General features: G+C 40.9%; 1 protein-coding gene across 1 annotated transcript in view; it reads right to left on the bottom strand.

The window, feature by feature from the left end:
• Positions 1 to 26,321, bottom strand: part of KTI12 (KTI12 chromatin associated homolog) — a 101,893-nt gene that overhangs the window by 5,635 nt on the left and 69,937 nt on the right. Inside the window, exons 4-6 of the mRNA XM_030187248.1 lie at positions 21,895 to 21,950; positions 9,709 to 9,788; positions 449 to 608 (exon numbers count right to left, since the gene is read on the bottom strand). Of these exons, the coding sequence (XP_030043108.1) occupies positions 449 to 608; positions 9,709 to 9,788; positions 21,895 to 21,950 (296 nt within the window). The remainder of the gene's footprint in view (positions 1 to 448; positions 609 to 9,708; positions 9,789 to 21,894; positions 21,951 to 26,321) is intronic.

Raw genomic sequence — 26,321 nt, 5'->3', positions numbered from 1 at the left:
AGGGCTGAAAAGTGGGTCCATATGCAAACAAACGTTGCTTAATGGTAGGCCCAGCCCTAACCTTAGCATGAATTATGATATTGTTGATAATCTTTACAAAAATAAAGTATAGGCAGGATTGATACTTGGTCCTCCAGGATTCATGGCTTTCTTGTGTACTGACAAGCCCACTAAATAGCCAATTCACAGGTTACTATTTAGTATCATAAGAGAACTTAATGCAGGTGAAGCCACTATTTAGTATCATGAGATAAGAGAACTTAATGCAGGTGAAGCCCAACAACCAATTTTCTGGGTAATAAATGATCAGTGAAACTAGGCAGCTCACCAAGTGGCCCAAGAGTCTCAGGTTTACACTGTTAATTCCATCTGCAAAAAGTTGCTTTAATAAACACTAGCCCTTCTTTACCCTCCCCTGTCCAAACTCCCAGCTCTGCTGGTAACATACACTTTGGGTGGACTGATTGGGGGTAGGGGCCTTCCTATGGAAAATGGCATTGCAGATGTCTTCCAAAGGCAAGGTGTCATCCTTCTGCACAGTGAAGAGTGGGCTGTCCCATCGATTTCGAGAGTCAGGGGCCTCAAAACGTTGTACTAAGGCATCAAACCTGCAGAATGAAGAGCAAAAAGCTGATTAAACTTTGAGACTTTACGGAGTAACTCATCTGGGTGCTTGCATGCCAATACTGAGTTATGGCTCCCAGATGTTATAGAACAGGTTCTAGGCATCTACTTTTAGAATTGTCCCCTTGATGCACAATTTTGTTTTTAAATCAAAGTTGAACTGACATTTTCTAACAAACACTCCCAACCAGAATCTATTATTTCTAGCTGTACAACAGAAGGTCCTACACATCACAAATTTGGGAGACAATATAGAAAACAGGCACATCTGGTTAAAAATACCAAGGCTCTCAAAAAACATATGGAGGGCAGAATACTATTTTACCCACAGAAACGGGCTTGAGGTGGAGGCCCTTTGGCAGGGTTAGGCAAACGGGCACCCATTTGCCTTTAAAAAAGTATCCATGAAAAAGGCAGAATAAATAAATGGAGCATAATGATGGCAGAATCTGGGATGCAAAAAGTTAACAGTATATCTGAACATTTCTATCATATTCCTATTCCTTTCTTTCCTCCATTATTAAATTGGACTCGGGGAAAATATTTCTGGGATAAGAAGCATAAAATGTTTTATACTTTTTGGGGGGATCTTGCCACTCAAAATGTACCTACTAGAAGGAAGAAGAGAAGATGATAAAAGAAACTAACAAAATTAGCAGCTGCAATGAGTACAATTTTTTTCACAGAAAAATACATTCAAAGTGGGGGGGGGGGGGGGAGGAGTCCTTACTGAGGTGGTAGCAAGATACCAAAGCTGAAAGAAATTAAAACACGTTTGAGAGGTAGAACTGACAAGGAACAGAGTTAACAAAAGCATACAAGATAAACCACCACTCTGACCTCTAGTGAAGTGAGGAAAACTTCATGACCTTTCTACCCAGAGCGCAGGGGACAAAGAAGAAAGCTGAGAAACCTGGCTGCCATGGATAAGGAGCAAAATCTGTAGACACTCAAAGCTTGTACAAATGACAGCTACATATATCCTTCACAATGAACAGAATAATACATAACACCTGATCACTTTTTGTGTGTGTGGTACCATCCTCTTTAAGGATTTAACGGGCACATTTAATTTTTATCATCAATTTCAATATTAGTATCACAATTACATCATTACGACAGTAACAAATGCCATATAAAACAATATCACATTACAATTGGGAAATAAATCTAATATTCGACCACACTATAAAGATTAACGATTACACACAAAGAAATTTACTCAAAGCAGTGGATTGTGGAACAGTTACTATAGCCACTATAAAGTCTACAAGTTATCTGGGTTCAAAAAATGTATAAGATTTATTCTGAAAAAATATAACACAAGAAAGAGGAAATCTCAACAGTAATTTCAGTCTCAATGCTTGTATTCTAGGCTAAATGCCTTTATTAGTAGATTAAAATCTCCCAGATATTCAACATAAAATGCCCATCATGGCGATGTTTCACCAGTATAAAAATGGCTGAGTCAAGGGCAGTGGATTACTGTAAATGAAAATAAAATCATTCAGTATCTAAAAACAACATATAAAAGACATGACAATAAATAAACTAAAAACACAAGAGAGGAACCCCAAGCTAAGAAAGCTGTGAGTACCTATGTAATAAAACAATGTGCAAACGTGAATAATACACCATGTTAAAACACTGACTGTCTAGGTGTTAAAACAATGTGCAATGGTGAAACAGTAAAACAAACAGAGAGGCTTACCCAGCTGACAAAAAAACAGCAAATAACAACAAAAAAACAGGCTGGAGTGGCTGTTAAAACATAGGAAGCTCTAAAACAGAAACAAAAACACCACAGATGATGAAAGTTGCCTGTTTCACTATTGTACATCATTTTAGAACCTAGACATTCAGCATTTTAACACGGTGCTGTTATTAAGAGTTTCCCTGGTGTTCTTAAAGCTTATTTATTTAAATTACGCTTTTAAAGATATGTATTATTCACATTTGCACATTGTTTTATTACCTAGGTACTCACAGCTTTCTTAGCTTGGGGTTCCTCTGAATGTTCCTTTTGTGTTTTTAGTTTATTCATTTATCATCATGCCTTTTATATGTTGTTTTTAGATACTGAATTATTTTATTTTCATTTACTCATTACACAATTACTCAATTGTGATACTAATATTGAAATTGATGATAAAAATTAAATGTGCCCGTTAAATCCTTAAAGAGGATGGTACCACACACACAAAAAGTGATCAGGTGTTATGTATTATTCTGTTCATTGTGAAGGATATATGTAGCTGTCATTTGTACAAGCTTTGAGTGTCTACAGATTTTTGGGCAGACTTGTACGGTCTGTGCCAGAGCCGGTGGTTGGGAGGCGAGGATAGAGCTGGGCAGACTTATACGGTCTGTGCCAGAGCCAGTGGTTGGGAGGCGGGGATAGTGCTGGGCAGACTTATACGGTCTGTGCCCTGAAGAGCACAGGTACAAATCAAAGTAGGGTATACACAAAAAGTAGCACATATGAGTTATCTTGTTGGGCAGACTGGATGGACCGTGCAGGTCTTTTTTTGCCATCATCTACTATGTTACTATATTTTCATTTACAGTGACCCACTGCCCCTGACGTAGCCATTCTTATATTGGCAAAACACAGCCATGTCGGGCATTTTATGTTGAATATCTGGGAGCTTTTAATCTACTAATAAAGTCGTTTTTTGTTTTTTTTTACAAGGTCTGCCTCATTATTTTATCTCCCAAAATCTTCTCATCCATTACTCGGAAATAAGCTTTCAAAACCAATGTCCACTCCATTTCCAAAGCAAAATTTGCTAAAAGAGTTGCTCTCTCAGTTACTACCTCCAATGATGACTACAAAAAGTTTAAGATTTACCACAGACTGCTCCTTTTTTGGCAACAAATCTGAATCAGAACTGGATACCAAATTCAAATACTGAGCTTTCACCACTGGAGGTGGAAGCAAAGATTCTGCTGATAACTTCAAAACCTCATGCATATATTTCTGTAACATATCCACAGGTGTTATCAAAGGGGCCTTGGGAAAATTCAAAAAACCCGCAAAGATTCTTACAGTTTTGATTTTCCAAGTACTCCAACTTTCTATGCATAAAAGCATTATCCTTCATCAGTACATTGTTAATATCATTCAAGTCACCAACTTTTTTTTTCTAACAAAGATTGGTGACTCATTTCACAGGATTCGGCCTCAGCCTTATCTTTAGAGCTTGCCAGCTCACCAACAACTTTTGACCACAGATGATAGGGTAGCATTAAGAGTCTATATAGCGTCCCACAGAGAGTCCATAGTGACTTTAGCAAGTTTTTTCAACCGTGGTGCAGACACTTCAGAGAGCTTCCCAAGTTCTCTAGACCTGGTTAAGGTACTCACTGCTGGCTGCAAAGATTGTAGACCTTCCAGGCTGTTGGTATCCAGAAAGGAGGAGGACGCAAGGGGTTAAGCCTCCTTTCCGGAGAGTGAAGAATTCACCTCTTCATCAACTCTGTCCACAGCCTTTCTAGTCTCCCCTCTGGGCTGCACCAAATAAAGCCCCTGCGGGCAAAACCCCACTCACACAGCCACAAAAAGATGACTCCAACACAAACATTGTCAAGGGAGAAGCAACAATCCTGACACCAACAGGAGTGCGGAACGGCTCCAAAGTTGTCTGTTTCATTGAGGGAGCAGCTCCGGTAGATGAAGGAACTTGCCGAACTAGTCCTTTCCTCTTTTCCTCCATATGGGGTCAAGAAAGGAAACAACCCGAAAATAGAGAGAGGAAAGGAACTCCCGCAGGTGCATCCATTCATGCAGCCATCTTGAATCCCTAATTGGCACATTTAATATTTCAAGATACTCTCACCCAACAATAAAGTGGTAATTGAATTATCCCTAATAACGTACAAATGTTCTTGCACAAAATGTACACTTGCTCCAAGGTAGGTGCATATATGCATGTGTGCACACATATTTTATGACATAAGCACATACATCGAACTCCACCTTGCTCTACCCAAAGTAGACCCTTGGGAATAACTACATGTTTTACCCCACACAATTTTATCACAGCTATTTTCCACTTCTAGAACACATTATAAATGCAGGAAATGAATTATTTCAGTGTTCAAGATAAGGCCTCTATGGCCATTTTATTTATTTATTTTTACTCTCTTATTTATCCAAGCTTAGTTCAGAAAGGGGAATGTGGATGGGAGGATGAGCTGCATGCTTAAAGAACAAGGCATTTCTCAATAGAAGAGAATGCACTTGGAAACTCCCACCTCCTTGATGATACAGTAGAAGCCCGGAAATCAAAACCACCTGTGGATCCAGACCCTTCATATTTTCTTGCGGAGTGCCCGAGAATCCAGAAAACCACCTGAGAATCTGGACTTCCCCCTCTCACCTGGTTCAGCTTCTCTCCCGGCTCCGCACGCTCTCCCTCCATTCCTGGTCCTTCACTCATTCTCCCAGGCCCCCAAGGCCCCATGTGTGGATACGCCTTTCCCCTCCCTCCCACACAATCTGGCATCCTTCTCCCCATTCCAGGCCCTTCCTGCTTGCTCCCTCTCTAACCTGAAGTCCTGAAGTCTTTGCAGTACCAGTGGCAGCCTTACTCACTGGCTGCCTCCGGCCTTTCCCCTCTAACCTATACTGCTCCTTTTGATGCAACTTCCTGCCTTCAGAAGGGTGGTATGGGTCAGAAGGGAACGGGCGGGAGGGAGGGAGGGAGACCTTGGGGGCCTGCCTGAGAATCTGAAAAATCTAAAAATCCAGACTGGCCCGATCCCCAAGCAGTCCAGATTTTTGGACTTCTACTGTACCCCACATGAAAAGTTCAAAGAGGGCTGCAAGTGTTGGATGTTATTGCAACACTTTGATTAGCAGTGTTGTGGACCTGCATGGGAAGATATTTAGCAGCTCTCCTTCACCTCTTTTGAATCTCAAGTGGCCCCAACTTAAAAAGCAGTGAAGACCATTCCTTTAATTAATCCTTAAGTGGGGATTTGAATGTTCTGCTAGCCAAGACAATGGAGAGCAAAAAGGATGGAACACTGTCCTGGCTAAGCAGAAACCTTACAGGGGGATCTTTGGAACAACCTCCCAACGTACATCAGATCTGAGCTTTCTCAGTCTAAATTCAAGTTGCTGCTGAAAAGCTATTTCTTTAAACTTGCTTTCAATTTGCCCTTGGAGTGATAATTTTCTTACCGTATGGTCTGTGTGAATGGGTTCTTTCCTGATTTTCCTTAACTCTTAAACATTGTTTTATGTAAATCGCTTTGACCTTGTTTTAAGTAAAGGCAGTGTATCAAGTTCTGGAATAAACAAATATACCACACTAGCAGCTGGGAAAGTATCCTTACAATTGTATGCAGAATATCTGAACAGACTACATGGGCTGAATAGTCTTTTTTATGCCATCATTTACTATGACACCCATTCTTGAAACAAAAAATGTCCAAAAACTAGCACAAAGTGTCAGATGGACATTTTTTTGCAAAAACATCCAAATCGCTATTTTTGAAACTCATTTTTAAGACTTTCTATGCAGTTTGTCTAAACCTCAAGGGGGCATGTTTTGAGCAAGCTTAAGATCTGGACTTTTTCTGCGATAATAAAACACTGTAAAAACATCCAGGGCACAAAAAATAGGACTTTTTGGCTAGATCTGTTTCAATAATGACTAAGTGCCAAAAAGGTGCTCAAACTGACCCGATGACCACTTGAGGGATAAAGGCATGACCTCCCCCCCCCCTTAATCCTCCAGTGATCACTGACCCCCCTCCTACTCCCCTAAGAGGTGAAAGTGACAATACAAACCAGGATCTATGACAGGTGCAGATATAATGGCCACTCCTCTAAAAGCAGCAAACAGGTCTCTGGAGTAGCCTAGTGGTCGGTGCTGTGGACTGTACAGGAGAACTAGACCCATATCCCACTCTAACTGGTACCATTTGTGGAGGAAAGTGAGAGCCCAAAAACCCACAAAATACCTACTAAACCCACATATATGTGACACCTGCAGTCATAAGGGCTATTATAGTGGTGTACAGCTGGGTACAGTATATTTTTTGCTTTTCCTGGAGGGCTCACCATACAATATAAGGGGGTTATGATGTGATATGTACTTCAAACATTATATGTGAAGTTCACCGCAGTGCCCCTTAGGCTGTCCCACTGCTCTGCTGGGATGTCTGTATAGCCAATCGAGTAATACTGCTGGCCCCCAGACATCCCAATGGCTTATTTTTGTGCATATTTCCCTTGGAAGTTTTTTGTTTGAAAATGTACCTTAAAGAAAGAAACACCAAGCATAAAAATGTCTAAAATAGGGCTATTTTCGAACCAAAACAAAAGACATTTTTCTGGTTTGAAAATAACCCATGGCTTTTTGGATGTTTTTTGCAAAATGCCAAAATCGGATTTGGATGTCATATTGAAAATGCCCATCTATGTGTGTTATTAAATAATACACAGAAAACCCTAGAACACACTACAATCATATTTATGGGAATATCTGCACTCGCATATTCACAAACTAATTTTCTTTCTTGCACATTATATTAAAATGTCCATAAGGAGGCGGCACAATATTACCCAAGTACAGTTGAATGAAGAAAGACATAGGAAGGTAAATTGATTTGCCAAAAACCACAAAGCATTAACATTATATAGCCTGGGTTACTCAGTGCTGAAGAGGAAGGTTGGGGGTCTAAACACAGGCATGATATTTAGTGGAATCAAGATGGGTGCTTTAAATTCATCGAGCATGGAAAGAAATGAGATATATGTTGTTTCCTGTGCGCTTTGGGCATCTTTGAAAACACGTCAACTTTTCTTTCTACCCTTAGGGCAGTTCAAATGATCAAAATGATGAGAATGAAAATCTCTCTCGTCTTCTTTCCTGAAAGCAGTGCAGAGAACTTTGAAATAGGCAAGTGACAATATCTTCTGGCCCTAGAGAGAAAGCAGCAGCCCTTAAGATTGGCATATTAAAAGATATTTGTCTTATAAAAATGCTGCACACTCTCCACTCTGAAAATGTATAAGCAAAAAGCACCCTCACTGATTGTATTTTCACAGCACTTTGAAAGGCAGTGTCCATGCATACTTGGCTAATTCATTGTACAAGGCACATACAATTCTAATTGTTGTGCCAAAATTATTCTTCTGGCTGCATTACAAGTAACCAATCTATTTAAAAATTTATTTATATTTATTCATTTGATATACTGCCATTCACAGATCACCATGGCAATATACAAGAAAAGTCATGACACAAAAATGGCAAAATAGAAAACAAACAAAACATTAGATAACACCAGACAGACTGGACACAAAAGCAAGGGGAAAGATTACAACCTTAAAAGTGAGAAGAAGGGCAACCTTCGAAAGCTAATCAAGAAATGTATTAAGTTATGTCCAATAAAAAAAGGTATCATCTTATTTTCTTTTCCATGCTTTATTTTGTTTGATTTCTATTGATAACCTTAAAAGTGGAAATGTACAGAGGAATAACCAAGAAGGGGAAAATTACAGCAGTAACCCTGCCACCTGCAACCGGCCATCCTAAGCATGGAAAAGAACCAATACAATCTTATGATCGTTGGAAATTAATAAGAACAACTAAGTGATTGTTGATTTATGGTTTTCCATCTTTTTACTAGGGGGACTTTGGTTGGGAGGGGGTGGGGGTGAAGGGAGTTTCATTGTTTGGCTTTGTACTGTCTTCTTTTGGTACTAGATTTGATATGTTTGGATTTGTGGTAGCTCATATTGCAGAATGTACCTACAAATGGATTGGGGGATGGGGAGACATTTTAGTTGGAAAATACTGAAGACATGGATAATCTTTCATTGTATGTCAGTTTATTTATCTGTTCAAAAAATGTTTATACCTGAAAAACAACTAAGTTTTTAAACTTGTATCAAAAATGAATGTTCTTACAGTACATTTAAACTATTTTTATTTTGTTTGTCCAGTTATTTTAGTACCAAAAACTATATACAGATTATTTTCGTATTGCTATGTAGAGCCATGAGCCTGAGTTTTCATTTCTAAGCCATAAGAAGGAGCAAGCAGGTATGAGTGGGAATTGCTCCTCCCTTTTTGTTTGGGGGAAGGAAGAAAGTAATAGACCTTCTGCCTTATCAGCTTCTTCTTCTATTTTGCAGACAAATTATAGGAATTTCTAGTATTTGGCTTGACATGTGAGACCATCTCTGGGGAAAAAGTGACTAAAGTCCCCGGAAACAAAAAAATGAAATTTTAATAAATTCTGTTAGAGCAAACAATTTGAAATACAACAGTCCAAACCTCATTCTTTTATGTGGAAGCATAAAAAAAAATGTTTAAGAAGCTCAAACATGTAACTTTTTCAGACTGCTTATGGCTCCATGAGATGAGAGAGAAAAGAAATTCAGCTATTCTTAATATTTTGGATCCACTACTTTAGTCACCTTTTCTCAAAAACAGTTACATATTGTCTGGTTTACACCATTCACAAAATCATTCATGCTGTCTCACCTAACATGACAAAGAAACAGCAGAGGTGACCAAAAGAGAAAAAATACACCAAGGCACACAATTGTCCTTAATTCAGAATCTTCAATTGACTTGACATGGGCCATGTTTTGCCTATCGGCTTGCCTCAGGAGTATTCTCCTTACAGGTACATCTAAAATCTGATACCAGCAGATCCTGTTAACCTGGACCACCCATTCTTCTGTTTTCTTTTGCTTGTCTCACTCACACACCACAGAAAAGTCATGGGATGGCAACTGTACCAACAATGAATTATTCAGACTAAGGCTCAAGTACCACCTGTCACATTCTACAGCAAATGATGCTTTAACAGCAGAAAATAAAGTCATTTCTAATTTGGACATAACGCTCTTTTCAAACTATACAACTCTGAGGTTACTGTAATGCTGTTCATAGATATTTTATACATGTTTTATATGTTATTTTATGATTGTTAATTTGTTACTTATTTTGTATTTTTGTTTTAACTGATACTGTACATCTCCCCAGGGTTTGGGATGGCATCACTATGAAATAGAAAACAATCTAATGGATATAGTAAATTGACTGCAGTTCTCACATTTCCTGTGTGTACTGATTTTCAGGTTCTCTGCTGCTGTTCCATACGGAGCTGATTTCTGGAGCCGTCAGACAATGAATCTATAGAGAGAGAAATAAAAAAATGTGCTACGCAAAATCTTACAATGCATTCAGTATATTCAAGGAGTACACATATGTCAGATCTGCATCAGAAACGCTGCGAGACTTAAGCATCTAAATATGTATACCTTAGCAAAGAGGCGAGTCAGGAAAGACATTAAGAATATTCAAGCACCTGAAAGATACCGATAATGCAAAGAAAGTAAACCACCTTGATAGACTGATTAAAAGGGCAGTCAAACAAATGTAATAATAAATTAAACATAGCAATGTTCTTTTCAGAGAGCATCAGTTTCCTCCTAGCTAGAGTATGGCTGGAAGGTTTCCCAAATGTTCAGAAATTGTCTTGTAACCTTTTTCAGATGAGCACCAATGACTCTTTTGCAGGTTCTGCGTCTATGTTTATTTGGCTATTACAAACAGGTGCTTAAAATAAAATAGGATACAAGTAAACCACCTTTCAGAATAAGGGCCCTGTTTACTAAGCAGTGCTAGAGGTGTATGAGCACATGCTGTGTAGACACCCATAATATTCCTATGGGCGTCTACACGGTTAGCACGCTCTAATTTTTAGCGCACACTAAAAACGCTAGTGCACCTTAGTAAACAGGACCCTAAATCTGTATGACTGATTTTGGGCATTCTCTCCTATGTAAAGGTTGAAGAGGTTTTGAGGTTGGTCTCATCATAAAAATTAGTGGAAACACATCATGCCAGAAGCCAAAGAAATTCATATACATTCTGTGACCCAACAATTTATCGATACTTGCAGCACATACATTTTAATTAGTTATGCTAAGGAAACTAGGGGTTTACTTACTATTTCACACACCAATTATTAGTATTCCAGTTTCTGACTTTGTATGTTTTTTTCTTAAGGAACACTGAATTCTTTAATTTACACCCTTTTCATTGCATAAGGCTGGTTTAAATAACATAAGGATGTCATACATAGTAACAAAGAGGCATATTTTCAAAGCACTTAGCCTTCCAAAGTTCCATAGGTTTCTATGGAACTTTGGAAGGCTAAGTGCTTTGAAAATATGCCTCATTAGTAACATAGTAGATGACGGCAGAAAAAGACCTGCACGGTCCATCCAGTCTGCCCAACAAGATAAACTCACATGTGCCATTTTTTGTGTATACCTTACCTTGACTTGTACCTGTCTTTTTCAGGGCACAGACCGTATAAGTCTGCCCAGCACTATCCCCGCCTCCCAACCACCAGCCCCGCCTCCCACCACCGGCTCTGGCACAGACCGTATAAGTCTGTCCAGCACTATCCCCACCTCCCAACCACCAGCCCTGCCTCCCACCACCGGCTAAGCTTCTGGGGATCCCTTCCTTCTAAGCAGGATTCCTTTATGTTTATCCCACGCATGTTTGAATTCCGTTACCGTTTTCCTCTCCACCACCTCCCGCGGGAGGGCATTCCAAGCACCCACCACTCTCTCCGTGAAAAAATACTTCCTGACATTTTCTTGAGTCTGCCCCCCTTCAATCTTATTCATGTCCTCTAGTTCTACCTCCTTCCCATCTCCGGAAAAGGTTCGTTTGCGGATTAATACCTTTCAAATATTTGAACGTCTGTATCATATCACCCCTGTTTCTCCTTTCCTTCAGGGTATACATGTTCAGGTCAACAAGTCTCTCCTCATACGTCTTGCAACGCAAATCCCATACCATTCTCGTAGCTTTTCTTTGCACCGTTTCCATTTTTTTAAACATCCTTCGCAAGATACGGCCTCCAAAATTGAACACAATACTCCAGGTGGGGCCTCACCATCGTCTTAAACAGGGGTATTAAAACCTCTTTTCTCCTGCTGGTCACACCTCTCTCTATACAGCCTAGCAATCTTCTAGCTACGGCCACCGCCTTGTCACACTGTTTCGTCGCCTTCAGGTCCTCAGATACTATCACCCCAAGATCCCTCTCCCCGTCCGTACCTATCAGACTCTCACCGCCTAACACATACGTAGATTTCTACTCCCTAAGTGCATCACTTTGCATTTCTTCGCATTGAATTTTAATTGCCAAACGTTAGACCATTCGTCTAACTTCCGCAGATCTTTTTTCATGCTTTCCACTCCCTCTGGGGTGTCCACTCTGTTGCAAATCTTGGTGTCATCCGCAAAAATGCAAACTTTACCTTGTAAGCCTTTGGCAATGTCACTAACAAATATATTGAATAGAATCGGCCCCAGCACTGATCCCTGAGGCACTCCACTACTCACTTTTCCCTCCTCCGAGCGAACTCCATTTACCACCACCCTCTGGCGTCTGCCTGTCAACCAGTTCCTAACCCAGTTCACCACTTCGTGTCCTATCTTCAGCCCGTTTAGTTTATTCAAGAGCCTCCTGTGGGGAACCGTGTCAAAAGCTTTGCTGAAATCTAAGTAGATTACGTCCATAGCACGTCCTTGATTTAATTCTCCAGTCACCCAGTTAAAGAATTCAATGAGATTCGTTTGGCACGATTTCCCTTTGGTAAAACTATGCTGTCTCGGATCTTGCAACTTATTTGCTTCCAGGAAATTCACTATCCTTTCCTTCAGCATGGCTTCCATTACTTTTCCAATAATTGAAGTGAGGCTTACCGGCCTGTAGTTTCCAGCTTCTTCCCTATCACCACTTTTGTGAAGATGGACCACCTCTGCTGTTCTCCAACCCCACGGAACCTCTCCCGTCTCCAAGGATTTATTAAACAAATCTTTAAGAGGACCCACCAGAACCTCTCTGAGCTCCCTCAATATCCTGGGGTGGATCCCATCCGGTCCCACTGCTTTGTCCACCTTTAGATTTTTAAGTTGTTCATACACACTCTCTTCCGTAAACGGTGCTATATCCACTCCATTCTCACATGTACTTTTGCCAGTCAATTGCGGTCCTGCTCCAGGATTTTCTTCTGTGAAAACAGAACAAAAGTATCTATTTAGCAAATTTGCTTTTTCTTAATCATTATCTATATAGTGGTTCTCAGCATCTTTTAGTCTCACAATTCCCTTTTAGTCTTCCTCCTTTCACTAATATCCCTGAAGAAATTTTTGTCACCCCTCCTTACATTTCTAGCCATTTGTTCTTCCGCTCGCGCTTTCGCCAGACGTATCTCTCTCTTGGCTTCTTTCAGTTTCATCCAGTATTCCTCCCCATGTTCGTCTTCTTGAGTCTTTCTATATTTCAGGAACGCCAACTCTTTAGCATTTATTTTCTCAGCCACTTGTTTGGAGAACCATATCGGTTTCCTTTTTCTCTTGCTTTTATTTACTCTCTTTACATAAAGGTTTGTGGCCCTATTTATAGCTTCTTTCAGCTTGGACCACTGTCCTTCCACTTCTCGTTCCTCCCATCCCATCAGCTCCTTCCTCAGGTATTCCCCCATTTTACTAAAGTCAGCATACTTGAAATCCAGGACTTTGATTTTTGAGTGGCCACCCTCCACTTCAGCCGTCATATCAAACCAAATCGTTTGATGGTCACTGCCGCCCAGGTGGGCACCCACTTGGACATTTGACACACTATCCCCAGATGTGAGCACCAGATCCAGCGTCGCTCCCTCCCTCGTGGGTTCCGTCACCATTTGTCTGAGCAGAGCACTTTGAAAAGCATCCACGATCTCTCTACTTCTTTCCAATTCCGCAGACGGAACTTTACATCCCGCAGATTGAAATCTCCCAGGAACAGCAACAGCACCTCATGGTAAGTACTTGTAATTCTTACTATACTTTGGAGTCAAAACCCCTCTCTTTGCATTGTATATTGATCTGATAAGGCCAGGTGGAATATTTATTTATATCAAAATTTATAAACTGTAACTGCAACTAACTGTGTATATATTTATTCCGTTTTCCTAAAGCTATAAACAGATTAAAGTATATAGTTACTGATACTGCCAATCAAGAAGTATTTGTGGCAAACAGAATTGAGGGTAAAGTCTACTATATTGATGCACTTTTTTTCTAGCCTATTCCAGCAGCTCAATCCTTTTTAACAAGTTGATTTCTGCTGCTGAGATGCTGAAAGCTTGTTTTATTAACGTTTTGCAATTGTCCTCTGGTGATTTACCAAATATCTCTAAAGTTTAACTAATGAAGAGATTAATACTAGAGTTACTTTGGTGGCAACTTTACTTCATATGGGACCGAAAGATGTCGAGAGTATACCCAGGCTCTTGGCATCTGCCAGTCCCGTTCATTCTGACACATGAAGTCTGCATCAGGAGTGGGACCGACAGATGCTGAGGGTTGGTGGAAGCAATCGTGAAGAAAAGGGCAGCTTTGGACTGACAGAAAAGAGAACAAAGGAAGAGATGATGGGTAGGGGAATGAGGAAGAGATACTGGATAGGGAGGAGGGAGAAAATGAAAACAAAAGTAAAGAGACAGGGGGGATTCTGGACATGAAGTGGAAAAGAGGGGATAATGCACTGTTGGGGGGAGGGGGGGAAGAGGGTACAACCTATACTGTTGGCAAGGTAAGGTGAGAGGGTCAGGGAGAGGCTACATTTTGGAGGAGTGAGGGAAGTTGTTGGGCTACAAGGGTGGTGGGGGGGGGCTGAAATGCTAAGTTACAAGGGTGGCTGTAGGGAAAGGGAGGACAAATACTGAACATGATGGAACTATGTGGGAGAGGCCATGGAGAGCTGTCAAGGACATGAATGAGAGGAAGATGTAATAGAAGTATCGTAACAAGGAGTGGGTAAAAGAAAGAAAGAAGGGAGAAGGAGACTGGGGAAGGGATGAGACAGTGGAAATGGAAGAGATAGGGAGTAAGGAGGAGGAGATGCAAAGTTGATAGGTAGGTGAAAAGTAAAAAGAAGATGAAAGACTAGAGAGAGAGAATGAAATCTGAACTGACAGAAAGGGAGGAAAGAGCTAAAACTGAAAGATAAGATTTGTCAGAGACAGATGTGATGGAATGGAGAAAACACAAATGGACAGCAGCCACTGGAAAGAGTTAGCAGAAGACAGACAGGAAAGCAGAAGAAAAACTGGGACCAACATGATTAGAAAAATAAAATACTCAAAAGTAGAAAAAGGTGTTTTTTTAGTTTGAATTTATGAACTGGAATATGTTAGCATTAGGAAACGTGCTCTTTGAAACACAGGAATTAGTGCTACTATTTTATGGCAGGTTTGCTACATGTATGTTCGATTAGGATTTTCTTCAGGTTTTGTATTATTTCACAATGTGCCTCACAGTGGAGAAATGTATTGCTCAGGTGACATGAGAATCAGAATATGTTGTGTGTGGTGAGTTTTATAGAGAAAGGTCCTACTTCTGATCTTCACCTATTGTAGGGTTTTTGTGAATGCACAGCATTTTTTCATTTAATTCATAAGAACTGCTATACTGTGTCAGACCAAAAGTCTGTGAGGGTTGTGCACGCATCATCCATCAGGTTGTCCCAATAGAAAAAAAAAAAAAAAGGTTGAGAAACCACTGCTTTAGGATGATAGTTTTCCTTATGTGTTTTCTGTTAGGAACTATAACTCATTGCAGAAGACTGGGTTTATTTCTGCTGGGCAGTTTTACTTTGCCACTGGGAGGTGGAAGTTTAAGTTGTTTCTGAACCTCAGAATAAAAAGTTCACAGCCATCTTGACTTCTCTGTCTCTACCAGGATGTTATACCAGCTGCAACATTTTCCACAAGACACTGACATTTCCTCTGTAGAACTAAAAGAAGAAACTTTGCTGGTGGCAGTGTACCAAGCACCTTTCCCCCTACCCAGTGATATTTTGTCCTCTTTATTATTCTTTCCAACCTAACAGAAGTTGGAAAGAATTCTACAACAGTGGCCGAGAATGTCTGGGGGGTAAAATAAACTCTGAAAATTTAACAATAACGTCTGTTTGGGGATAAAATAAACTCTCTGAAAATTTAACAATAATGGATATAATGTGGCATGAGGAAAAAAGTGATGAAGTGAGATCAAAACTGAAAACAGGCCAGATTGGACTAGGAGTTCCAGAAAAATAAGCCTCCTTCTCCCTAGATGATTCAATGCATTTCTATAGGAGAGCCGTTCCAAGTTTTCCAGCATAAAAAATTATAGAGTGAAATACAGCAGTTAGATAATTGCTAACGTCAATCTGCCTCTTCCCTATTCGCTACTTTCACGAACCTCTGAATTGTCCCCTTGCCCAAAATCTACTCCTTAACTGCTCCAGTGCCAAACCTATATCCTGCAAATTTCACTTTCCAACTGCTCCCATTCCCAAAACCTAAATTCCCCTACAGAGTGCCCCATTGCCCCAACCCCCACAAACTGCCCCCAGCCCCAAAAACCACCTCCCTGCAACTGCTGCATCACTCATAGGTACTCACCAGACAAAGCACATAGCACACACAGGGAATGCAAACATACTCTATCCCCGATGGGATGCGTTTTAGTCTTCCTGATCTATATTTCATTTTCTCTGCTAATTATACCATGAAAACTACTGTCTGAATCATATAGGTTCATTATTGGTTGCTATGTGTACCGCCAACTATATCTGCTACCATGGGGAAGGCCATACTTTGGGTCCAAATGTTTAAGGGGGCCCTGTGAGATGTGCTCAGGACACATGAGTTTAGGATTGCCAACTGTCTGGCTTTATTCAAGATCCAACAGAATTCTGCATTAATGTTAATGAGCTAGAAGGATGGTTAACACGTTTGTACATTATTCTGAGATTAAAATCTCTATTTGTATTTTAGCAAACCTCTCCCCCCCCCCCCCCCCCCATCCTCTGTATGAGACTCCCTGCCTGCATCCAATTAGACTGTGGGTTGGGGTCCAGCCAGTGGAAGGTAGTGGGGTTTGGGGAGGGGGGGGGCAAGCACTGGAAGTCACTTCAAGTTACAAGAAAGGAGGTGGTGAGCTAAGGTGAGTTTTCGTGCTGTAGAAGTGGAGTTTCTGAATTTAGTGGGGGACAGAAGACAAATTAAGCCACTACCTCCCTCTCCCCAATGCCCCAGTACATTTCAAAGGGTGAATCTGTTCCAACAGCAACACACTGATTAAGGAATTGCATCTTTTAAACTGCCTTTTCCTCTAATGTCACAGACACATATAAACCAACACAGATATACAAACCATGTAAGTTTACATGCACACATACAAATGCATATATACAGACATACACAAACATGCGCACACAAAAACAAAGATACACACAGACACCACATGTACAGAACACAAAAACAACAGAGACATACAAAGGTAACAATGACTAGAGATGTGCAAGTCTGCATGCACACACTTGCACACACACACACACATGCACACACGCAGAGGAGTTGGAAAGAATTCCATCAACTATGCTCTGCATGCTTTCCTCACGTTGTATTATCAAGGGTCACAGCTAACTTTGTTCACACTGCTTACAAAACAACAAATGTAATCCAGAGCAGTTTCAGCAGGGAATGTTTTTCTCCCCATATATTCTGTGAACCTGCTTCTCAGTCTTTCAGCTCTGAGTCTCACTTCTTGTTGACTTTTGCAGCTCTTGCCCTCGAGACAGACCTGCTGCCTGCCTCATACATATTCTACAATGAAAAGTGTGAAAAAAAGGATCCAATAATTACTGTTATGTGTTGTTGCTCCTCATAGGTGCCTCGTATAAGAGACTTGGGGAGGCTAAGCCTCTCCAGCCCCAACCACAACCTTTCCCGGACCCACTGCCTCTCCCATTCTGTGTTATCCCGTTTCTCTCTCTCTCCCCTTTTGTCCACCCACCATGCAGCACAATATCCCTCCCATTCCACTTTGCTGGGTCTGCACTAATGAACAAGCAAGGCAGAGGCACAGGACTGCGGCTCTTTGCTTGCCGCTACTGCTTCAGGTGCTGTTCTCGCCTCCTCTGAGGTAAACTTCCGGGCCGGCACAGGAAGAAGTAGCGGCAGGAGAGAGCCATGGTCCCGCGTCTCTGCCTTGACTGTTAGCGCGGACCTGGTGAGGTGCAATGGAAGGGATATTTATTAGCATGGACCAGGTGAGGTCCAATGGAGATACTGGATGGGAAGAGGGGACAGAGAGGAAACGCTGGCTGGGGGTGGGGGGAGAGTGAGAAAGACACAAAGTAAAAGAGGAATGCTGGCTAGCAGGGAGGAGAGAGAGAAAGACAGGAGAGGATTTGCTGGTTGGAAGGGGGAGAGACAAGAGAGGAGATGCTGGATGGTTGTAGGTGGAGGGAGAGACAGAGAAGATGCTGGATGGAAGGGGCAGAGAGGAAAGAGTTGCTGAAAGACTGGGGAGTAAGAGGAAGGAAAAGGGGAGGGCCAGAGCAGGGGAAAGAAATTGAAAGCTGTAGGTAGACAAAGTAAAAAGAGAGAGATTAAAGTCTGGATAAAATGAATGAAATCAGAATGGACAAGCAGAGAAAAGAAATGGAAGAAAGCTGAAAGGAACAGATCAGTGCTGGAGTTGGATGTAGTGGAGAAGGTGAAGAAGACAGAAGAGGAAAAAGAAGACCCTTGGAAAGAGTTAAAAGATGACACGAAAGCAGTAATCAGAGACAATTTAAAAAAAATGAAATGGCCAGACTGCAAAGGTAAAAAAAAAAAAAAGAATTTTACTTTTAATTTAGGATGAAGTAATGTGGTGGCTGTGTTAGTCCACTTAAAAAGTTAATAAATGTAAATAAAAGACAAAAAGGAAAATAAGGTGACACCTTTTTATTGGACTAAATACATTTTTTGACTAACTTTTGGAGGCCAAAACCTCCTCTTTCAGATCTGGACACTATACTGCTGTTAAAAGTATGCTTGTCCTAAATTAAGGAAAGATGTTTTGGCTTCTGAAAACTAGTTATCAATAGAAATCAAACAAAATAAAACATGGAAAAGAAAATATGATGATACCTTTTTTATTGGACATAACTTAATACATTTCTTGATTAGCTTTCGAAGGTTGCCCTTCTTCCTCAGATCGGAAATAAGCAAATGTGCTAGCTGACAGTGTATATAAGTGAAAACATTCAAGCATTACTATGACAGTCTGATAGGGTGGGAGGATGGGGGTGGGTCGGAGGTATGCATGGGGACATCAAAGCATATCATTGATATTCTAACAGGATGCGTGTGGATAGGTGAGGGGTGGGGTGATCAACAGAGACATACAGCTTTATGGTTTATAATAGGTTAGGACCCCCAGATCCTTGTTAAGTCCTTTCTGTTGGGTGTTAAAATATTCAATCATTCTGAATTCCAAGGTCTTACGTTCTTGTATGGTTTTAAAGTTACCTTTCAGTATTCTCACTGTGAAATCACTGGTACAGTGTCCTGGTTCTGTGAAGTGCTGTCCCACCGGGGTGGGGGCCCTACTGGCTGTATTGTTCATGTGATGATTCAATTTACATAGACATCACATGAACAATACAGCCAGTAGGGCCCCCACCCCGGTGGGACAGCACTTCACAGAACCAGGACACTGTACCAGTGATTTCACAGTGAGAATACTGAAAGGTAACTTTAAAACCATACAAGAACGTAAGACCTTTGAAGTCAGAATGATTGAATATTTTAACAACCAACAGAAAGGACTTAACAAGGATCTGGGGTTCCTAACCCATTATAAACCATAAAGCTGTATGTCTCTGTTGATCACCCCACCTCTCACCTATCCACACCCATCCTGTTAGAATACCAATGATATGCTTTGATGTCCCCATGCATACCTCCGACCCACCCCCATCCTCCCACCCTGTCAGACTGTCATAGTAATGCTTGAATGTTTTCACTTATATACACAGTCAGCTAGCACATTTGCTTATTTCCGATCTGACGAAGAAGGGCAACCTTCGAAAGCTAATCAAGAAATGTATTAAGTTATGTCCAATAAAAAGGTATCATCTTATTTTCTTTTCCATGTTTTATTTTGTTTGATTTCTATTGATAACCTTAAGAGTGGACTAACATGGCTACCACACTCCTCTACTGAAAACTAGTTAAAAACGGTAATGTTAGTCGAAATAAAAAAAGGTATTATCTTATTTTCTGTTTTCATTTTGTTAATTGATAATGAAGCAATTGGACTAGGTCAGTTTTTGAAATTTACATCTGCTCTTTTTATATTTGCATAGTAAAGAGGGACATACGTCACTGGTCCTATTTTTCTGGTCTTGCACCATATGCAGAATGTAGCTTCTTAGGGGTTCAGTTTAATTTTTGTCTACATATTTCTATTTTTAGTTTGTGGTTACTTATTCTATACTTGAGGGTCTACCTGTGTTTGAAAAACGTCGGGTATTCTGTTAGTATTGATTCTGTGTAGGATTACACAAGAACATAAGCCCTACTGGGTCAGACCAATTGTCCATCTAGCCCAGTATCCTGTTTTTCAAACAGTGGCCAAGCCAGGTCACAAGTACCTGGCAGAAACCCAAATAGTGGTAAAACTCCATACTACAAATCCCAGGGCAAGCAGTTGCTTCCCAAGTCTGTCGCAATAGCAGACTAAGGACTTTTCCTCCAGGAATTTGTCCAAACCTTTTTTAAATCTAGATACGCTAACCGCTGTTACCACATCCTCTGGCAAAGAGCTCCAGAGCTTATCTATTCGTTTAGTGAAAAAATATTTTCTCCCAATTGTTTTAAAAGTATTTTCATGTAACTTCGAGTGTTCCCTAGTCTTTGTACTTTTGGAACGAGTGAAAAATCGATTTACTTCTACTCATTCTACACCACTCAGGATCAGTGGCATAGCAACGTGGGGCCACGGGGGCCTGGGCCCCCATAGATATGTCCCTGGACCCCCCTGTAGACTACCCTCTCGACCCCCCCTCCCGCCGCCAACCCGCCACCACTGTCGGCTACCTTTGCTGGCGGGGGACCCCAAACCCCGCCAGCCGAGGTCCTCTTCTTCCGGCGCAAGGCTTTGTTCCGTTTCTGTGAGTCTGACGTATTGCACATACAACATGCAGGGCATCAGACTCACAGAAACAGAACGAAGCCTTGCAGATCAGCCAGCAACGCGCTGCTGGCTGATCTGCAAGGCTTTGTTCTGTTTCTGTGAGTCTGACGTCCTGCACGAACGAGCAGGATGTCAGATTCACAGAAACAGGACGAAGCCTTGCGCCAGAAGAAGAGGACCTCGGCTGGCGGGGGTTGGGGTCCCCCGCCAGCAAAGGTAGGCGACGGCGGGGGAGGGTTGGCGGTGGGAGGGGGGGTCAAGACTCTCGGCAGGGTCGTCGTCGGGGGGGGGGGGGCTAAAATGTGCCCCCTCACCTCGGGCTCTGGACCCCCCCCTCCCGCTGAAGTCTGGCTACGCCCCTGCTCAGGATTTTGCAGACCTCAATCATATCTCCCCTCATCTGTCTCTTTTCCAAGCTGAAGAGTCCTAACCTCTTTAGCCTTTCTTCATACGACAGGAGTTCCATCTTCTTTATCATTTTCGTCACTCTTCTTTGAGCCTTTTCTAATTCCACTATATCTTTTTTGAGATACGGTGACCAGAACTAAATGCAAAACTCAAGGTGCGGACGCACCATGGAGCGATACAAAAGCATTATAATGTTTTTGGACTTATTCACCATCCCTTTCCTAATAATTCCTTGCATCCTGTTTGCTTTTTTGGCCACTGCCACACACTAAGCAGAAGAGTTCAGCATATTACCTACAACACCACCCAGATCTTTTTCTTCAGCGCTGAGCCCCCCAAGGTGGACCCTAGCATCAGGTAACTGTGATTCAGATTATTCTCAACAGCCAATAGTCTAGAAACTTGCAGATAAGGAAACCTTAATTGGCTGTTCCAAAATACTTTGCAAGGATACTATCTCCAAATATCATTCATCAATACTTCTATAGAGGAAGTTGTAATTAAAGAAGAAATCTCCCACAGTAGACATGGACAAGTCTTCTAAAAAGACATAGGAACGAGAAAAATAAAGGACATTCTTTATCCACCATATGAACAATATGAGTTAATGTGCATATTACTGTCCTATTAAGGGCAATATTTTAATGAGAACAAGATGTCCTCCACCTCCTAAAATATAAAATGTATTACACTCATAGCAATTTTGAATTTCTTTTATAATACACTAACACAATATAAAGGTATGTTTATACTACAGAAGTATAAAAAAGGTAACATTGCTTGAATACGTACAATGTCTTACCAGGCAGTGAGGAGTCTGTGTGTGTTTTACTAAGCAGAACAACTCATATCTATAACCTGAAAGAAAGAAGACACAAAATGTCAACGGGTTCTCCAGCAAGGAGCTTGCTTACAAATACCGACACTGAGGTTCCTGTCTTCTCATTAGACTTGCGACTTTCTTCTGATTACCACTCCATCAGTCACCACCAAGCTGTCAGTAGTACTGCACTAGCCCAGTGTTTCTCAATCTTTCTTCTGTTGTGACACACTTGACAATGAACGCTAAAATTCACAGCTAGACAAAAATAGGATCAGATATTCAAAACAATTTAACCAGGTTAAATTGTGCCAAGTTGCACCACCACTAATATTCAGCGATACTGGTGCCACTGAATATTAGTATTGACCATTGTAGCACTATCTGCTTAGGGCTGGAGAAGTCCAAGGGCAGTCCAGCAGGCAGGCCAAATTATTCAAGTCAGTCACAAACAGAAGGAAAAATACTCTACTGAAAAGGTCCATGTTTTTAGAAGAATTCTAAATACATTTTTGGTTTGAACACCAGCTGTGAGAAGTTTCGTTGCTCTACTCTTCTATATTTTTTGGTGCCCCCTATTCAGCAAATTATTCAAGTGCCACAGATATTTAGTGCTGATGCCCAGATAGCTAACCGGGTATGAAACTGAACATTGCCCATAGCCAGATCGTTTCCAGGCATGTCCAAACTCCTAGATATTCAGTGCTCATAACAGATAGGTGCAGGCATTGTATATAGGAACCTAATTCTGCCCACAGCAATCAGTGATATCAAAAAATGCTGACCACCACAGGGTGGAGTTGGTTCAGAGGGTGGCTACTAAAATGGCCAAAGTGTCCATGTGCCGAAATGTCTACCAGCTACAATAATTTTTTAAGCAGTTTTAGTTATATAAATATAATGAAATAAAAACTGAATATTTACATATGGGAAGCTTTCAAATAAATTAAAAACTGTCAAATAAGTAAAAAAAAAAATCTTTTGTCCTCCATCTTTTAAGGCACTGCCTATCGAACTATGGATCCAACTTCTCCTTCTTAGGCAGCCAACTCTGGAGGGAATGCCCTCCCCAGATCCATCAGATCTATCAGCGACTATCTACCCTTCCGAAAATCGCTAAAAACCCATCTGTTCAAACAGTCCTACCCAAATGACCCAGACTAGTCCTGCGAACCCATCTACCCAACACATATCCAGGAGACCGCGACAATGACCCAGACTACATCTCCCATCAAGTTTCCCTGTGCTTATCCCTTGTCCCATCCCCCCTCCCGCCTCTCTACCCTCCTCCAATGATCACCTGCCCCTTGCTCATACCTCTCCTACTCCCTTCACCCTTGCCCATTTCTACCTACCTATTTCTTTTATTAGTCTGCTATAATTAACTTATATTTTCTCTACCAATACTCTGTAATCCATATTATTATGTAAGCCACATTGAACCTGCTTTGAGTGGGAAAGCGCAGGGTACAAATGTAGTAATAAATAAATAAACTAGAAAAGCTTTAGACATTTTACAGATGGTTCATGCATAGGCAGTCCATTATTTCTAATAATATTTTGCTATTGTTTTTAGTAGCATTGTTTTGGGTGAGCAAAAATGGTGGCAATCTCCACTTACTGCCAGCAACCTCCAACTACTAACTCCATAATAATGGGCTGGATTAACCCCTCCTTGGTGTGGTTCCTGGGTTGTTTTTCTTTTTTCTAAAGAAATCTTCCTTATTGAGATGTCATTAGCAATAACAACACTGTACAATCTCAAAGTATCAACATGCTTTCCAACGCAGGAACAGACAGAAAATGTTAACTTCTCAAAGGGAACCTCCCAAAAATTCCTTATTTCACATTTGTGAGGTTGCTGATTAATGGAAGTGTAAATAAATCTTCCCGCAAGAGAGCATATTTATTATTAACATGCCCCCCCCTTAAAGAGATATTCCTAGCTACCCAGACATGTGCAGTATAAACACAAAAACTACGCAAACTAAGGGCTCCTTTTGCAAAGCTGTGCTACCATTAACAACACACTGAATGTGAAGCCACCCATGGGAACAGAATGGGCCTCTTCGCATTTAGTACCCCGCTAATCAGTAGCACAGCTTTGTAAGAGGAGTCCTAAATGTATATATTTCTATATTTCAAGACTTTACTACTCTAAAAGATCCTCTGAAATAATTTGCTTAACTTGGATGTCACCTATGTTGTACAGTAAACCAATGATCACCAACCTTTTAAAGTCCAAGGCATGGTTGCCTGCAGGAAGCAGGCAAGGCAAACGTAGAGAGAGTTTACAGTCAAAAATATACACCTGGTAGAGTTCTGCACAGTTGTGCAGCACAGAAATTTGCTTCCTATGAAGGCTTTTTCATATTTGAAACAGACTCAGTGGGTCTGCATAGTTTAAAAGGAGGTAGAACACATCAATCTGCCTATATGGCCTGGAATGACGCAGGTCTAAAACGGTGCTGTTGGGAAGCAGTGGGAGGAAGTGAATGGAGGAAGATCAAACTGTGGCAAGAGGAAGAACAGAAGGGACCAGACCTGGGGGCTGGTAGGAGAGACCTTGTGGAAGACGACAGTCAGGAGGAGGGAGAACAGAGGGGCTAATAGGAGCCGAGATTAATTAAAAGATTGAGGGGTGGATAGAGTGAAGATAAAGTACGAACATGAAAGGAGTATGGGCATGAGGAGTGCAGGAAGTCTTATTGTCAGAGGAAAGCCAGACCAGAAACTAAGAACCAGATGGGAGATTCAGAGCAGGCCTGGTGTGTCACATGGGTACGATTCTATTATACCTGAGACATGATGAGAGGAAAAACCTTTTCAAATAACAGCATATGTGAACTGTATGGCAACTGCCATGTAAAACGGGTGAGGTACTCTAAGCATTGCAAGTAATTGTACTGTAAGCTCCTTGAGGTAGGTACTTTTATTACTACAGGAAAAATGTGAGTTAGAACAACCTGTTTAAGACTGAAAATATGTAATTCAGTGTATTCATTTCTCTATGTAACGTTTTAGTTCTTTTAAGTTGCTACTAATTTAATACAAGAAGGTGAAACAAAAGAATCAACAAAAGAGCAGAACCCATAACATTTTTAAAAAGTCTATTTATGAGGGGGGAAGTGCGTGACGTCATCCAGCATGGACACTTATAGTTTTCTCTCCTGCCGGCTTTCACTCTGATACCACGATATAGCAGCTAAATGTCTCATTTTATCGTGAAGAACTTTGCTTTCAGCGTATCTGAACAAGATGACTTCAAAATCCAACCGGAACGAAGGCTTGTACTCTCGCCACTCAGTCTCTAAAAGGAACAAAACAGACCTCTCCATGCCCAAAAAGGCCTTGCAGTCACCGTTACCGCGTGACCAAGCAGAATCTCTTGAAGACAATATAAAGGCTCTGCATATCTTAATGCAGCAGAATCTCAGCACCACTTCTGAAATAAAATCAGAATGAATCACAATCTGTACTCAACTTACCCAATTCAATGCTAGAATTGAATTTCTCGAAGACTGCATAATCAGTTCATGATGCACTTCACCTGGAAATGAACCGTAAACTGAATAAAGATGAATTCATGCAGCGCGATATGGAGGATTTATCTAACCGATTAAGAAGAAATAATGTTTGCATACTTGGAGCACCTGAACAAATTGAGGGTAAGGATATGTTTCAGTTTTTTAGATCATTCTTCATAAAGATCACTGATCTGCCTGCTGACACAATCATAGACATAGTGTGTGCTCATCGTATTACACTGCGGCCTACTCTGGGGAAAAATTACCCGCGTCCTATAATTGTTAAATTTCTTCGACATGATCAGCTTGTTGTTAATACTACTCATTCAAAATCTCCCCTGATGTACGCTGGAGCGAAAGTTCTTCTGGTACCGGATTCCTCTAAACCCACTGCAAAAAAAGGAAGATGTTTCTAGAAATGTGTCCTAAGCTAAAAGCCATAGGCGCTCAATATGGCCTCTTATATCCTGCGACCATGAAGGTAACTTTTCAAAATAATACTAAATATTATAGTGATCCTGCTGACCTGCAAACATTTCTTGATAAAGGCTCTCCTGCTAATATGTGATATTTGATCATTTTAATGTGCCTGAATTTCTAATAGATGTATACGCATTGGTATACCTATATTGCTATACCCAAGGATGCAAAGAAAAATGCTAATGAACTAACAAACTATAGACCAATAGCATCTATTCCCTTAATTACCAAAATAACAGAAGGTGTGGTGACCAATCAATTCACAGATTATCTAAACAAGTTCTCAATATTACATGATTCCCAGTCAGGATTTCGCTCTAATCACAGCACTGAAACCGTACTAGTCACTCTCATGACCAAATTCAAACAACTCATAGCAAATGGCAATAATATTCTACTGTT

This window comes from Microcaecilia unicolor, chromosome 1, assembly GCF_901765095.1.
Source record: "Microcaecilia unicolor chromosome 1, aMicUni1.1, whole genome shotgun sequence".
Lineage (NCBI taxonomy): Eukaryota > Metazoa > Chordata > Amphibia > Gymnophiona > Siphonopidae > Microcaecilia > Microcaecilia unicolor.
This window is presented reverse-complemented; position numbering and strand designations above follow the sequence as displayed.